Genomic DNA, 16,689 nt, shown 5'->3' on the forward strand with positions numbered 1-16,689 from the left:
CTTCCCAGGGGCTGAGGCTTTGAAATTTCAACTTTTTATTTTCAGTTGTGTTATTCAACCCAAATTCTCACTGTAATAGAAAAAAACCCAAACCATATCTGTTATTTAAATAGGACCTTTGTCTCACTCCACTTTTCGTATTTCATCTTTTGAATACATTTTCTAAACTGATGTGCCTGCAGACCTGTGTCCTGTACCGAGTCCTGCATTTCCCAGTGTGTGTGCGTGTTTGAGAGGGGAAAAAAGAGAAAACTCTTGGTGGGAGCTGCTGGAGGCAGCCGGGCTGGTCCACATTTAGGTTTTATACCCTGTTACAGATTATGCTTTACCGGGATATTTTGGCCACTACTGGAGCTGTGTAGCCCTGTCATTCAGTAATAGATTACTGAAATAATAGAAATCTTTATATAGATGTCGGAGCACATTTCTGAGCTACAGATGTTTCCTTCCAAGAGATATTTTCCTGTCAGACAATCACACACCGCTAAACATCATCTCATCCAAGCCCTGTCCTGTGCTAAAAACAAAAGCTATGGGAATTTTGTCATACCAATAAATGAAAATCTATTTGGGGATTTCTTTGTACACAATACTACCCTATCTTTCTTTCTGCCTTTCAGTCCTTTCACTGAGAGCAGCCATGTGACTGTAGAAGGGTAATGAGGGCATTCACATAAAGATACTACATTGAGCAAGTGCTTCGTTGTCCTTCCTTCCATAGCTATTCTCCTGGCCACCTCATTTTTGATTTCCTGTTAGCAATGACTCCTTTAGTGACCGCATCATTTAGCGGTAAAAGAAAAGGAAGAATTGAGACTTAACTAGAGTTTAGTTTCCCAAATGATCATATCTCTTTTTTTTGCTTTCCTCAAAGACATTTCTGTTGTCTTTGGTGTCCCCAGACACAAAAAAGCCCAAGAAATGGAAACATCAAATTATTTTAATTTTTTTTTTTTTAAAAAAAAGGAAATTGCACATTTTTAAATGACTTTTTTTTTAAAAAAAATCAATTATTTTGGAGATACTCATCTCTCTTAAGGCCTCATTAGGCTGTATTCACTCAGCCCCGTTCACTGCCTGCTGCAGAGCATCCCTTGTCCCACCAGTTCCAGAGCTGGTCCCCCACACGCCTGCGGTGCGGCCCCGGGAACCATTTCCACTCGGTCAGATCCAGCCTGGTAATAAAACTGAAGTCAGTATTTCTACACTGTTTTTAATGCTTCTATAATGCGTTATTAATGGAAATGAGCTCCAGGAAGTTATTTATTAGTCTCGAGTCCCTCTTTTGCTCCAGGTTTTATGCAGAAGTTTTTGCCTGTGGGTTTTGGTCTCCCCCAGACCTTCTCCAAACCATTGCACTCGTGCTCGCTGCTTGACTGAAGTCAATTTAGTGAAGCTAATGGAGTTACTTCTCTTCAGGTCAGTGATGATTTCGCATCCTTGAGTTCCTTGCTTAATTTGCTGAGGAAGTTTCTGCTTCTGAAGTCCTTTTTCAGAGTTTCCCCCCTGTTCCACAGCTCTGGCCACAGCCCAGCCCTGGGACCGTGCACGGGACTCACCGGCGGTGGCCGGACCTGGGGCTTCTCCGCTTCTCTGCTCCCATCAGATGGTGTTTACATTGCTTTGAGGGAAGTTTAGCAGCAGGCTCCACTGTAATCCTTCCTTCCAGCTGGAGCACGCTGTATCCCTGCCTTCGCTTTAACGGGAAAGGAAGCGGCTCTCAGGAAAGAGTTAAGCCCAGCGAGGCTTTGGGCTCCTTTGCTGGGGAGAAGGTTGCTCTTTTGTTTGTTTTGAAGCACTGGCAGGAAAGCGGGGAGGAGAAAATTACCTAAGTGATAGTGAGGTTGCCACGAACTATATAAAACTCTGAAATCAAATCGGAGAAACTCCACCTCGCAGTCTTGAACCATAAGCACAACCCCTGAAGAGAAGCCCACCCCACAACCGAGTCATCTCAAAGGCTTGAACCGAACCCAAGCTCCATGAGCTCAGAGCTGCTGCGGGACTGAGAGCCCACGAGCTGTCCCAGCCGGAGCCAGTTTCCGTGGGAGCTGCGAGCAGGAATGCTGTTCCTGGGAAGTTTAAAAATAATGAAGTGGAGGCAGCTTTTCTGGATTGCGTTCTGTGTGGTGGAGTTGTCTGGTGAGTATCGACTGCAGCGAATACCAGCAACGTGAGGCGAGTGCATGGGGCAACTTCTTCACGACTCCTGAAACTGCAGCTCGGGGGCGGGGGGGGGGAGGATGCATTTTAATGAATTTTTGGTGGAAACTGCAATTTCACATCTCAGGGAGGTTTTACAGAGCAAGCCCTGGGTCTGGCATCCTGGCCAACGCGCTCACAGCGATGCGCTGCAAACGGAAAATGCTGCCAGGTCGAAAAGGAGGGGAATCAAGGTGTAAGAGCTCCCGGTGATATTACAGATAAGACCAGGGGATGCAAATGCAGCAGGCGAAGCTGGAGAGGGCAGCCACAGTTCAAGTCGTTTCTCAGTCTGCGCTGCTGTAAATTAGCCTTACTTTTGTTTTGTGGTAGGAACTAAACATTTTGTGAAAATCAAATGAATCCCCATAAATATTAAAATCTCCCATTCCAGCTCTTCAAATATTCATCATGTGAAAAAGTGAATAATAATGTGGCGATTTTTCTCTAGGTAGTACTTTTTAAAGGGTTATATTTTAGGGAAATATTATCATTTTTGTCCCAAACCCAACAAGCATGAAGTAATAAAAAGAAGGGATGTAAAAAAAAAAAAGTGCAGCAGCAGTCTGTGTGCTGCATCGTGTGCTGGGCCAGGAGCCAAGAACCTGCGGGTGTCTCCTCAAATGTAATTTTTCCTTACTCCCATGAATGTGAGCGACCAGATCTATCGAAGGAATTTGCTGTGTTTTGTTCTGCCGTTGCACGGTGCTCCTTTCATGTTCCCTTTGCTGCCGAGGTGCGTTGCTCACCCCAGCCGTTGTGCCTGACCCTCCAGTCTACGTTAATTTTACAGGAAGGAAAAAAAAAAAAAAAACCCCAAAGCTTCTCAAGTAAAATTCAGGTCTGTCTGGTTGGGCTGAAGGGAGCAGCGAGGGAGGGTGTAAGACAAAAGTGTTTACCTGAAACGCGAATCCTGAGCTCCTTGTAGAACAAAGCAAAAGTGATACAAAAGTGATAAAAAGCTTTGCTTTTGTGAAGACAAAGCTACCGGGGGTTTAATGTTGCAAAATGACATTTTTTCTGCCGGTGCAGCCAACGCTCCGTGTTTCTGCGGGATATTCCGGGGCTTTGCTGAAAGCAGAGGAGGTTTATTCCTGTTTAATGTAGCTGCTGTGTGGATCAGGGGAAAACTCGGGAGCTCATCCCTGGGGCTCTGTGAGCTCTTCACCTCTCTGGGGAGTCCGAGCGGATTAATTCCCGATGGAAATCCTGATTCCGGGGATTTGTGCTCAGGTTGGCTCCTGGCAGCGTGGCCAAGGGTGAGATGACCGTTCTCCACCCCCCTAGGACAGCTTCAGCTAAAACCACGTGTTTTATAGGAGAAAACCCCGGTCCCACGCTGGGCCAGGTGCCACCTCTACAAGTGCCATGTGTGGCCACGGCATCAGGGGGACGGTGGCCGGGTACCAAATAGCTTGTGTCGGACCCCAGGGCAATGAGTGGCCCCATCCAGCCTCGCGGGGAGCGAATGGGACGTGAAAGGCTCCGTTCTGGGCTTTGTCCCATCCTTTGGGGACCCGCTGAGTTGCGATGAGCATGGGAGAGGTTTGGGCCCGTCCCTGGTGCCCAGAGCGGGCTGATGCTGGGGGGGCCACTCGAGAACCCCCCTGCAAACGGCTCCCGGTGCCAAAACTGGGTATTGATAAACCACGTGGAGAGCTGTCCTGGGCTTGTCTCAAAACTTAATGGAAAAGAGAGAGTATATTCTATTTGAACCTAATACAAATACTTCCTTATTTTTTACTCTTTTATTTTTTTACATCTTTTTTATTAATCTCTGCCAAACTTGATTTGTTTAAAAAAAAAAAAAAATATCTCTTATCTTGTGATTTTTAAAGCATTCTTTCTTTCCTTCATTCCTTTTTGCAAGCTCCAGAAAAATCTCTAAAAATCAGGGAAGGAAAAAGGAGCTTTTAAAACTCCCAGCCACTGGATTTTAACATCCTTTAGAGGGCTGCACATCGTAACAGCACAAGCCAGGAGAACCTCGGTGCCAGGGAAGGTGCCAGGCTCTGAACACCCCCAGATGCCGCAGAGACCCCCGAGCCCAGGGCAGCCCTCGGTGCCGGAGCCGGGGTTGGTGCGGGGGGCTCCCCGCAGCCCCCTGCCCGGGACGCCCTGCGTGACTGCGGCCCCACACCCATATCCTGTCTGGGAGGAGGAAAAGGGGGAGGGAAGGGATATTTTTTTTTTTTTTTTTTTTATCAGCTATTTCCAGAGGGAAGAGGGCTCCACCCGCTTGAATTCCTGCCACCTGGCTGAGCGCGGTGAAGTTGGGAAGGCTGAGTAATGCAGGCTGGAGCCCTCCGAGCAGCTCCGGCTCCGTGTCCCGCGGCTCCTCGCCCTCCTCCTCTGCGGCCGATGGACCCCGCGGTGCCGCTCACCTGCAGCTTTGCCGGAGCTCAGCCCGGCAGGTTCTGGAGCGTTGGCTGAACCTGGAAAAAGTCTGTGTTCAACACAGAAAAGTTGGAGAAACTTTCCTGGCACGGGGTTCCTGTGTCAGAGCATTGAAGTAGGCACCCAATTAGCAACGGTTTATCAAGAGATTCCTGTATCAGCACAGAGGTGCAATGACTGCCTGGGAACCCCCCGTGGGTTGTACCTTCCACCTTGCAGGGACGGAGGTGCAGGGGAGAAACCCCCCCGCTTAATTTGCCACCGGTGCAGAGTAGGGCACACATTACTGAAAGTTTTCTGAGTCTTTCCTGAGTCTTTGCCACTGCAGGTGGTCCTGGGTCAGTGCTCAGGGATGAGTGTTGGACGATTTCAACATTTATATCGCTGCTTGGTTTAATTTGATTTGAACTGAGATACTTCCCAAGCCCCATTATGAAAATATCTTTAAAAATCAGAGACATTTACATTTTAAAAGCCGGATAGGTGAATACGACAGATGCCGTGAAGCAGAGTTTTCTTTCACACATCTACATGCTTCTCCTCCTGCGTGTGCTAGTGCTACCAGGTGAAGATTTCTCCAAGGTTAATAAATGGCTTGGCTTCAACTCTCATACCCTTAATACTAACAAATTGACAAAGTTTAGCAAAGCTAGTAAAAATGTATGGTGCAATAAATGACTCACTTTAGCTGAGCACCATGTGGATTATCCAGCTCACATCTGGATCATTATTTATCTCACGAGTCCTAAGCTTTCAAAAAACTTAGCCATGTTTTCTATAAAAGTGCCTGCACACGCTACAATAAAGGGAAGAAAAAATGAAATACTATGTGTCAAGTCTTCTAGCAAATTACACTGAGCAATAATCCAGGCTTCAATTTATGATATTCAGTGGTGAAAAGACTTTGATTAGAAATACCTCTGGTGCTTTACAAACATCTGGAATAGTTCAAAGGTTCTTGGGTGGCTGTGGCACTTGGGGAGGTCAAGTCCAGGTGCTGCATTGTTCTAGTGATGCAAAGTTTCCTGCTAATGTCCATGCAAACACAAAGCTGGATGCAAAGCCTGGATTTAACTTTGTGCTACTCATTTTTCTGGGCACGCAGTCATGCCTCCTGCTTTTGATTTGTTAAAATTCATCAGAAAAAAAATTGGTGATTTAACCGGTTGGAACTGAATTGTCTTGGAGAGAAGAAACTTCTCCCTTCAATAAAAGCGGTGCCAGAACCTAAATCCCAGCTCCAGACACCTGCACCGAGCCCTCGGCAGGGCCCCTGCCTCCCCCGGTGCTCCCGCGCCTGAAGCAGCTGCGGGATGGATGGGATGGGATGGGATGGGATGGGATGGGATGGGATGGATGAAATGGGATGGATGGGATGGGGATGAATTGGATGGGACAGGATAGATGGGATGGCTGGGATGGGATGGCTGGGATGGGATGGCTGGAATGCGATGGATGGGATGGGAATGGATGGGATGGGATGGGACAGGCCACTGCCCTGACGCCGATGCCAGGCGGTTGATCAGGACCTGTCAGCGGCTGCTCCATCACAAAGGGTTGTTTGGAAGGATGAAGTAACTCTTCTTGGAGCTTGGGCTCCCCTGGGCAGAAATACAAATGAAACCACGTATTTTGTATGATTTTCTCCTTAGTATCTGGATAAGAATCTTAAACAGCAACAGCCCTGGAGTAGAGACTGAAGCTGTTTGTTAAAGTGGAAATAGATTTAAGAATAGGAAAAAATGGGAAGAAAAACATTTTCACTGACTCATATAGTTCATTTCAGAAGGAAAAGCTGGAAGTATCATCTTTGTAATGTATCAGGAAGCGATATATAAACTTCAAGTTAGAGCTGCAAACCATTCTCCAAACATTCTGTTTTACCTCCAAAGATGTTTTCGCTCATGAGTCAGAGCTGATCCCAGGCCAATGGGAATGTTTCTATTTACTTTGAGATTGTGCCTGCAACTGCAAATCCAACTTATTTTTCCTGAGGTGCACAAGTGATCTCTTCCAAGGCCTCAGTCCTTCCTCCAAGGATTATAAACTCAAACTACTATGAAACGCAGCTTTGTGCAGAGCCTTGTGCATCCCTCGGGAAGGCTGAGGATGGGGCAGGATGGGGGCAGAAACCAGCCCGTCCTCCTGCAGGACCCCTGGAGCCTCTGCGGGGGCTGCACCGGAGTCTGGGACTCGCCCAGCCGAGACGTTCGGTCTCTGAGCTTCTCTCCAGGGCAGCCTGCCATTTTGGGGCAAGAAGAAAGTGAATTTGTCAAAGCAGCTAAACCCCTCCCTGCCCTGCCCTGCCCTGTCCACAGGGACCCTCGGGGACAGGCAGGGCTGGGGTGGGGGGGGATAGAAGACCCTGACACCTTCCTCTGCCCCCAGGCAACGTGTTTGGGAACCCAACGGAGACCCCCACACCCACGGCCACAGCCACCAAAGGCAGCAGCAGCGCGGCAGCCACCGGGGCCACCGAAGCCACCAGCAGCGCCAAGCCAATGCCAGAGACATCTGGTAATCGCTCCCCTCGCTCCCCCTGTGATTCCCAGCAGCATTTGCATTAATAATCAGATCTATTAAGCGCACAGTTTGCCCTAAGAAACCGCGCAGTTGATGCATGGGTTGTGCTCTCAAAAAAGAGCCTGAGTATGGTCAAAAGTTCTAATCCCGCCCAGAAAATCCCACCTGGGGCAGCCTAACGCTGCAGGCTTCAGGACGGGCCCCTTAGACCCATCCTTTTCCAAACACCCACGAGATTGTGGGACAAAATGGCTCATTAATCTTTTATCTTACAATACCCATTCTTTGCTCAGCAAATGGCACCCATAAGAGGTCTGCCAGCCCTTCGGGTGAGCTCAGAAGCAGGGAACCTTGCACAGATGTACTTTTCTTCTGTTCGAGATCAGCACAGCTTTTTGGGGACTCCGGGTCAAGGGGAAGATGAGGGCGATGCGGGGGAGGTCGGGCAATGGCATCCTTGCTGTGGTGCCGCGTATACCCAGGAAATTAGCCCATTGTAAACAGATTATGAAGCGCCTGTAACAATTAAGTAACTGAAGCAAGTCTAATGCGCGCTTCTTATACAGCCAAGAACACGTTCTGGTACCGCTGGCTATGACAAATCAATATTGTACTTCAGTCAGCGCAATGCCACGCATTGATTTTAGAGGACGTAAGCCTTCTCCTGTCTCCTTTTCATTGCCTTTCTTCCAAACCGAAGCTGCAGCCGGGTCCCTGGCAGCCAGTCCCACCTCCTCAGGGCTCAGCAGCGAGCAGTCCAGCCCCCAGTCCAGCCGAGCCCCCACGCAGCCGCTGGGCACCCCCTCGGAGCCAGACCACACCAGCCAAGGGGTCCCCGCAACCGAGAGCCCCACGCCACGACCCAGCACGATGGCAGAAACCCCCGGGTCCACGTCAGCTCTGACGAGCTCCTCTGCCACCTCGGAGCATCCTCGCGTCTCCGCTGCCACCACGCCGCTGCCCACAGGCAGGGACAGCCCAAAGGTGAGGACGGGGCTGGGGCCACGAGGAGGCTGGATTTGTCTCACACATCCCCAACGATTCATGGATTTTTTTTCATTTTTTTTTTTTTTTTTTCCCCCCCCTTCCAGCCCATTACGTGCCACAATGTCAAAGAGCTGAGTGACACTGGAGCCATCTGCTTGCAGCTCAACGAGTCCATCACTTGCGTGAGTTGTAGCCTGGGGCAGATGCATGTCTCTGAGTTGGGCGGGGGACATGCGGGAGGAGGGGGGGCTGCAAGCAAACAGCCGAGGGCAAGGTGTTGCAGCACCCTCAGCCTTGCAGTGACGAGGTCACCCACCATACCTGGAGGGGGGTCGGTTTGGGGTGGGAGCTCAGACTGTTGTCCCTGGGGCAGAGCATCTGAGCTGTGCCCAACTGACGGAGGTGGAGCCCAAAGCGATGATCACAGCAGTCCCAGGAGGGTCCCAAAGGGATGATCACACCAGTCCTGGGGGAAACGCAACCTCCTGGTTGCATAAAACCTTCTTTTTCATGATTAAGCTCTGGGGTCAGTTTAGCTTCTCAAGGATCTCCCACCATGTTTAACAGGAAATTGCTTTTGTTCTTCTTCTTCCTCTTCGCTGTTGGGAAGGTGAGCGCCTTTTTTAGTCTTGCCAACTGCCCTAGGAAAGGAATCAGGGCATCTGAAGGAGCACGGGCTGATCAGTGTCCCCATCTGCACCGACTCCTAAGGGAATCCCAGGCTCTCCGTAACTACCCTTGGCTTCCTGCACCAAAAATGCAGCATTTATTAAAAGCGGTAGAGGGTTTGGCTGAGACATTGCTGTGGGTGGGAGGAGAGAAACCTTTCACACAGGAGGTACAGCCTGCAGCAGAGGCCAGAGGGGTTGGATCTTGTGGGACAGGAGGTTTGGCAATGCCCTGGGTATAAGGACATATATATATTTTTTATATATATCTATATATAAATATATATCTATATATATGTGACTGATTAATTTTACTTCTGCTGGTCAGCCATACTGCCACCGCCGAGGCTGAGTGAATTCTTACTTGGCTTCTTTCTGCAAATGGGCGATCAAATGGCCTTTAGACTTGCTGCTGTTTACAGGGTCTGCTCTTTAGCAAGAATTCACATGGGAAATTCCTCCGGGAGCGGGTGATTCCGATCACAGATGCCATCTAGTGGGCATCGGCCCCTCCTGGGCGCAGGGCTTATGCACATTATGCACACATTGCATACCTGCACATAGATAAATGGGTGCATATATAACATATATGCATATATATAATGTTATATATATAATTATATTATATATTTTATATATATATTATATATTATATATATATATTATATATTATATATAATAATATATATACAGAATATTCTACAGAGCCGTATCTAATTGCACAGACTCTTAACCCTCCCTCTATGTGAAATGAGCCAAAGGGCCCCGCTTCCAGACGTGTTTTTCTGGGATCTCTGGCCGCGCGGCAGACCTCTCCCCGGCCTCCACGTCCACTAATAATCCAGCGGGAACAACCAGCCCCGGCTCCGCAGCCGCTGGACCTGGGAACCAGATAAGAGCGTCTGCAAGGGGAGCAGATAGGAGGGACGGTGCCGTGTCCCGCTTTCCTGCTGGCCTTTCCCAAAGCAAATGAGCAATCCGCTGGCACCCAGCGCCGCTAATTGCGAAGGGAAATTCTGACACTCCGATGAGTTCTTTCCAGAGCAGAGAAAGGAAAATACACACTTGGGTCTCTTGTTCCATCTTGGCCTTTCTCGCCCCAAGCCAAGCTCTATAGAAACAGCTGAAAGCGATTTGTTTGTTATTCTCCCATGGATAAGTTTCTGCATTTTTGTATGCTAAGAGGATGTGGCGATCCGAGCACAATGCTGAGGTAATTCTACGGCAAGGAGAGGACAGCGCGGAGCTGCCTGGCTCTGGATGCTGCCAGACGAGAGGGTTTTCTCCTCTTTGGCAGCCCCACGTCGGTGGGTGTCTCCGGGGAGCGAGAGGAGGGCAGGGGCAGGACGTGGGATTCAGCTGGAGCCCGTCTCTGTCTCCAGGGGGTGGGCACAGCCACCGCTCCGACCACATCCCCGGCTGGGAGGATGTTTGGGAAGCTGATAATGTCTTTTAGCAACCGTGGGCTCTGTCTCCAGGCCTGACTGTGGCCGAAAATAGACCCAAGGAGAAAGCCTATCCTGTCTGATACAGAAATTGGCCCACAAAAGGGAAAGGCAGCAGCTCCTCACTCCTCTTCCTCTTCCACCCAGGAGTCGGTTCAGCTCTAAAATGTGAGAAATTTGTGGTTTTTTTGCCTAGCCTTTGATCAGCAACCTAGCAAAAACATTGAGGACATTTCCTAAACAGGAAGGCTCAATGCTTCTTTGTTATTTCCCTCCTTTCCCAGCCCCTGCCTGGGACTCTGAAACAATAGGGCTCTTCAGGCGGCTCTTTCAGTCCAAAAATCGGAGAGACTTGCCATACAGTTCAGATCCTAAATTTAGCTTTGTTTAAATGCCATTTGTGAGAGTTGCTGAAGGTATTTAATTAAGTTAAGACACAAGAAACAAGCATCTCTATTTTCTAGGTGTTGGTACTGGTGCCCAGAGCAGTGATAGAATCACAGAATGGTTTGGGTTGGAAGGGACCTTAAAGATCATCGAGTTCCAACCCCCCTGCCCTGGGCAGGGACACCTCCACTAGAGCAGGTTGCTCAAAGCCCCATCCAGCCTGGCCTTAAACACTTCCAGGGATGGGACATCCACAACTTCCCTGGGCAACCCGTTCCAGTGTCTCACCACCCTCACAGTAAGGAACTTCCTCCTAATATCTAATCTGAATCTCCCCTCTTCCAATTTAAAACCATTACCCCTTGTCCTGTCACTACACTTCCTGACAAAGAGTCCCTCTCCGGCTCTGCTGTAGCTCCCTTCAGATATTGGAAGGCTGCTGTGAGGTCTCCCCGGAGCCTTCTCCTCTCCAGGCTGATGAACTGGGGGGTGATGGGCTGACACCCAGCCCAGCGCCGTTTGTCATTGCCTCTGCTCAGCCTCGCACAGCACAGATAAGCCCCCAAAACACGAGGGGTGAATGCACAACGCTACGAGTAGTATCATCAGATGGAGAATTAGTCCGTTTGGTCGGTCCAATGGCTGCTTGTTTGAAAATTTTTGCAGAAACATTTTTTAGAGAAGAAGGGGTCGGACTTATGGAGCGCAATCTGCGAAGGGGGCACCCACCGCCTGCCCTCCCCCTGCCAGATCCAACTCGCTAAATCTGAGGTGGACCACGACTGCTTGCTCCTCATCCTCGTCGGCGAGAGAGGTCAGTGCAGCTAATTCCTTGGGCTGCCATGGATCCCGCTGGAGAATGACCTCCACGTGGGCAATGGGAGAGGGGGCTGTTTGTGGGGAGAGGCTGTGGGACACCAACCCTCAGTTACAGCCTGGGAGGAGACATTTCTGCAACTACTGCTCCATCTTCTGGGGTCTTGCTGGATCCACGGAGCCATGGCACGGCCTCCAGAGCAGCTCCTCCATGTCCAGCAATGGCCAGGCTCTTCAGAGCCGGCATTAGCCACAGCGGGACCCTCTGTGTAACGTGCCTCTCCTCTCTTAAACCCTGCAGATCCTGCTACAGACATGCTCCAGAAGTCTCACTGGGAAAAGGTAAATTCCTTAAGCAAATTTTTCTGCAGAAAATGGGTGGCCTGAGTGGCTGGAGAAAGGGGGTTTTTAGATGGTCGGTTGAGGCTGAGACCTGAACCTGCCTCCACCTCAGGGGCATTTGCTGAGCGTTGGCACGTGGGACGGTTGGAGCCGACCACCAGACCTGCAGCGAGGCAGCGGTGCCCCCTAAGAGAACTAATCCAACCACCGAAGGCAGAAACGCTTCAAATAGTTACTTTAAAATTTGGCAGTATTTTCTTTAAAAAGATCCCAACAATAACTCTTAGGATGTAATTGTCACTGCTGCTTCGAAGTACCACGCTGACATCAAGTCATTCCTCCTCTCAGCACTCCAGCCAGGCTGCCATCAGCTTGCAAAGCTGAGCGCCCATAGAAATGGCAGCCGAGGGAGCTGCAGCAGCAGCACACAGAGGTATTTCAGCTCAAAATCTCAGCGCCTGGGTGTTCTGGTCCAAGAGGAAATTTCCCTGTGACTGGAGATGAGACCGTGAGGATGTGTGAGCTCGCAGGGCCAGCGCAAAGCTCAGGAGGTTGGGCAGCGAAGCCCAGCTTTGTTTACGTGCAGTTTTAACAAGGAGGTGAAGAGCAGCATTGTTTTAAGCCTGGTGCCTGTTCAGCAGATGCACATGTTTCCTGTTTGTCAGACTCCCGGCTCTCTTTGGTGGTTTTTTTTTCAGTTTGGAATAAAATCCCTTAAACGGGGGAGCGTGAGGAACCACCAGGACTTTTCTCAGAAGACCCTGATTGCCTTGGTCACATCTGGCCTCCTGCTGGCGTTCCTGGGCTTGGCCGGCTATTTCCTGATGAAGCGGCGGAGCTGGAGCCCCGCGGGAGAGAGACTGGTCAGTGCTTATCAATGGCAGAGCCCCCGGGGGGGTCCGGGGGGGAGAGGAGGGGGCTGCTCCGCTCCCCACAGCTCGGTACCCTCGGCTGATGTCCCCAGGTCCGTGGGACGTTGTGACCCGGAGCTGGGTCAGCCTGGGCAAGGAGAAGGGCAGACCCTACAGGGTGACGGGAAAGCTCTCTTGCCTTCTAAAATTAACACTTAACTGATTGCTCCTGTGGGAAAACCGCCCCTTTCTCGCTCGTACTTCTAGGTCTAACACTTCTTTTTGCTCAGCAGCAAGAACTCATCCAGCAAGACCCCTCCAGAGACACTGAAACTTTATGAATTTGTCATTAAAAGTGGCACACTTTAACTTCCCATTCGCTGCGTTTGAGTGATGTTTCTGCCTTGTACCGATGCTGTAATAAAGGCTATTTCTCCCCTCACTTAACAAGTGATGGTAATAAAAAATCTCAAGAAAGAAAGAGAAAGGAATTTCCTATTTCCATTTTCCCCTTTCCAGGCGAGCTGACCGCTGAGGACCAGTGACTTTTAGGGACATGAGCCCTCTGTAAAGTGAGGACGGGCCGTGCTTTTCCCCCATCGCTGCTCGTGGGCACGTGAGCAGTTGTGTCCTGGGAAGCCATGAGGTTATTTCATTGCCAGAAAGGATGCAGGTGGGAAGTCAGAGGCAGGGACATCGCAGCTTGGGCTCTAGAGCCCTCTGACTCTGGGTCCCGTCTCCTGGATGCCGGCAGCAAGGGAAAGGCAGGGTAAACGCGTGGCTGGGAGCTGCCCGGGTAAATCCATGGCAGTGTCAATCCAGTGCCTAGGGGAGATGTGCCCAGCACACCCATCTCACCGCCACGGACAAGGGTGTTATGATGGGGACAGGGGGGGAAGCCCAGCAGCCTGCGGTGGGTGCTGGATGCCGCTGAGCAAACGGAGGGGGGGCTCCCAGCTGGCAATGGCCATCTGCAGCCCGGGACCCCCAGCGCCCATTGCATTGCTGTCAGACACCGGGGGAGTTATCATGGTGGGGGACAGAGGTGGCTCTGCTATTGCTCTGGGTCCTCCAGAGGCACCTATTCCTTACAGTGATAGCCCCGCACCATGTCTTTGCATTTCCAGCCCCAGGGCTCTGCAGGCTGAGGCTGGAGTGCAGTCCTGTGCCTCTGCGGGCACCTTGATGTGAGCTGTGTATCTATTTACAGGCTGAAAGAAAGAAGGATGGGGAAAGAAAAAGAGGCAATTTCCATAGCTTTCGTTCAATGGTGCTTCTTACTTGGCCAGAGAGGAAAACAGAGTCATGGCCCAGCTTTGCAAACCCGAGGCAGGGTCAGCTCCAAAACCTGGTTCCGAGAAAACAACAAAACCTGACGGCTTCTCTTTTCAGGTCCAGGGCGGGGGGGGGAACCAATTATGCAGTTCCTGGCTGGTTTTCTTGCTTCGTCTTGCCCCGGTGTGGTTCAAGCCCTCTGTTCCCCTTCTCGTTGTGGGAGCAGGTTCCCATGGCCGCGGTTGTTTGTCCCTCCTGTCCAGGAAGCGCCGGCAGCCAAGCCCTGCCCGCAATCACAGCCGGTCGCTGTCAGCCCTTTCCCTTCCCTAACTCTGCCTTTGTTATTTATGTACCTGTTTAGGCTGAAGACCCGTATTACACGGAAAACGGTGGCCAGGCAAACACAATGCTGATGATGCCCCCCCAAGAGCAACCCGAGCTGCAGGAGAAGCCAAACCTCAACGGTGGGACTCAGGAGAACGGGACGGGCCAAGCGTCCTCCAAAAACGGCCACTCGGGCAGGCAGCACAGCGCCGCCGACACCCAAATGTGAACCGGGTGGAGAAATGCATCCTCAGCGCCCACCGAGAGGGGACAAGGGCGGGAGAGAGTTTTCTACGGACAGTTAGGGAATTGCAGACCTTTTTGGGGTTTTTTTTGGTTTTTTTTTTGTTGTTGTTCTAGTATAATTCCTGTGAAGGACTTCAAAATCAGCCTAAAGCACGTTAAGCGCCAGAGCTGCCAAAGACCTGCTTCTCTGCCTCCTCCTGTTGACCACACAAGAAACCTCTTCGCAGCTGTTCTCTGCTTTTGCTGTTAGAAGAACGTAATGAGAAATGCAAGTGCCCTTAGCCCTGAACAGCTTTTAAGCAGAGGCAGATTGGAGCTACAGAAGCCTCGAGCCAGACTCCAAAAATTTTTGGTGGCAGTGTGTTAGGCTGATTAAAATAGTTAAATTGGGATTTCAGTGACAAAAACCTCTCAGGTTTCAGATAATTTTGGTTAACGGAGTTGGTTTTTTATCTCATCTTTATGTTTAAGTGCAGGATTTCTTCCTCTTTTAAGAACATTAGGCATTTAATCCCCCTTCTTGGGCTTTAGGTCTCCTTTAGTATTTCCTACTCCAGCAGAATTTGCTGAAGCTCTGTGCAAAACTTTCCACGTGGAATTGGAGGCTGAAATGTGAAAAGCCCTCGAGCTTGTTTCTTTGTTAATCCCACCAGTAAAAATCTTCCCCGGTCTCTTCCCAGCAGGGACTGGGGAGGGCGTTTGACGAGGCAGAGCCAGGGAATAAAAGATCCCAAAGGGCTCCCAGGGGGACAAACCTGGCTCTGTGATGGGTGGTTCTCCCTCTGCACCAGCAGTGGGTACACGAACAAAAAGAAGTATTTTTGCTTCGGTAAGCGAAGCCAACACCAAAATCCCAACAGCAGGAGCAGGTCCTGCCCAGCACTGATCCTGCTCCCGAGGCAAGCGGTGCTGCCCCATCGCCGAGCCACCTGCGGCTCGGTGGGTCCAAAATAAGGACAAAAATGGCCCTTGAAGGTGCTCTACCCTCTCACTAGTGAATTAATCGCAACCTTTTCTCAGCGCTGAACACCTGAGGGGGAGGCTTTTTTTTTTTGGTACAGTGCTTAAAGGAACAACAGCAACGTCCATCATTACCTGGGGCCATTTGCATTGGTGCAAGAGGCGTTTAAACAGAGTTTAAAATATTTCAGGTTTTGTTTCTTTTCTTTTGGTGTGAATTGCTTCTCCCAAATGTCACTGTAAATAATCCCAGTTGAAAAAAAAAAAAAAAAAGAAAAGATTTGAGTATTAAAAATCAACGTCTCCATTGTGTCCTTGGAAGAGCAGCGTGTTTATCCCACCGGGACGCCTGGCTCTGGCTCTGCCGAGCGCCAACGCCTCCCAGAAAGGTTGTTTCCCAGCAGAAATGCTGTGACTAAGGGCTGTGGCTCGTTCTGCCCACATTTTCCATGTCTTTCAACAAGTGCGTTTGCAGGACAAGTGACGCACAGCACTCAGACCTCGGCTGTTTGATTTGCTGATGTTTAAGATGCCCGGCTAATTCCTGGATAAATAAATAAGACTCCAGTCTTATGGAGTGATCCGCAGGGCTGGGGGCTGACCTGACATCAGGGGGGTATGTGTGTGAGGGGGGGGGGGGTGTGTATATGAAGAAGATATGAAGATGGAGATGGAGATGATGGAGGTGGAGATGGAAATGATGGAGACGGAGATGAAGGCTTCCTCACTCTGTGCACTGTGCAGTAACCAGGAACGGTTCCTGCCTCAAAGAATTTTTCAGGGGCGATGCAGGGCAGCTCTTTAATTCTCGCAGAGATGCTCAAGCTCCACGGAAAGCAGGAGGTTTGGGGCTGGGTATCTTTACTGACCTGGCCCCCTCCTCTCTGGGATGTCTGACCAATCCTCCCGCTTGTTCCCTGCCCATGGGCACACCAGGTACTTCTTGGGAGGTACTGAATATGGCTAGAAACCACCGCTGCCAGTTTTCTTGTAGTTCAGGGCAATTTGACCTCCGGTGCCTGGCTGCAAGAGGAAGAGATGCAGAAAAATTAAATTAATTTCTCTCCCGAGAGCCCTGGCTGCCGCGGGGGCAGGGGAAGCTCTCCCGGAGGCTGGACGTGCACAGCGGGGCAGGACAAGGAGCTGGGGTTGGCTTTTTTTTTTTTAATTATTATTTTTTGGCAATTGTTTATCTAATCAGCAACACTCGCTGTATCCAAAGCAGGAGATCTAATCAAACGTCAGGTGCGTTTTTCACAGCTCAGG

At 50.2% G+C, this 16,689-nt stretch overlaps 1 protein-coding gene across 1 annotated transcript; it reads left to right on the forward strand.

The window, feature by feature from the left end:
- Nucleotides 1-1,935: 1,935 nt before the first annotated feature.
- CD34 (CD34 molecule) lies at nt 1,936-15,735 on the forward strand. Its single transcript, XM_074163363.1, has 8 exons — nt 1,936-2,142; nt 6,988-7,116; nt 7,823-8,106; nt 8,214-8,291; nt 11,276-11,423; nt 11,727-11,767; nt 12,466-12,630; nt 14,255-15,735. Exons 1-8 carry the CDS (start codon nt 2,064-2,066, stop codon nt 14,444-14,446), a joined length of 1,116 nt encoding a protein of 371 aa, XP_074019464.1. The 5' UTR covers nt 1,936-2,063; the 3' UTR covers nt 14,447-15,735.
- Nucleotides 15,736-16,689: the final 954 nt, after the last annotated feature.

This window comes from Numenius arquata, chromosome 24, assembly GCF_964106895.1.
Source record: "Numenius arquata chromosome 24, bNumArq3.hap1.1, whole genome shotgun sequence".
In the NCBI taxonomy this organism is placed as follows: domain Eukaryota; kingdom Metazoa; phylum Chordata; class Aves; order Charadriiformes; family Scolopacidae; genus Numenius; species Numenius arquata.

Bases quoted from the DNA above. Each gene is read 5' to 3' on its own strand.
- CD34 (XM_074163363.1), top strand. From the start codon at position 2,064: ATGCTGTTCCTGGGAAGTTTAAAAATAATGAAGTGGAGGCAGCTTTTC. The intron at 2,143-6,987 runs GTGAGTATCGAC...CTCTGCCCCCAG, and splicing joins CTGTGTGGTGGAGTTGTCTG to GCAACGTGTTTGGGAACCCA. The intron at 8,292-11,275 runs GTGAGTTGTAGC...AAATTTTTGCAG, and splicing joins TCAACGAGTCCATCACTTGC to AAACATTTTTTAGAGAAGAA.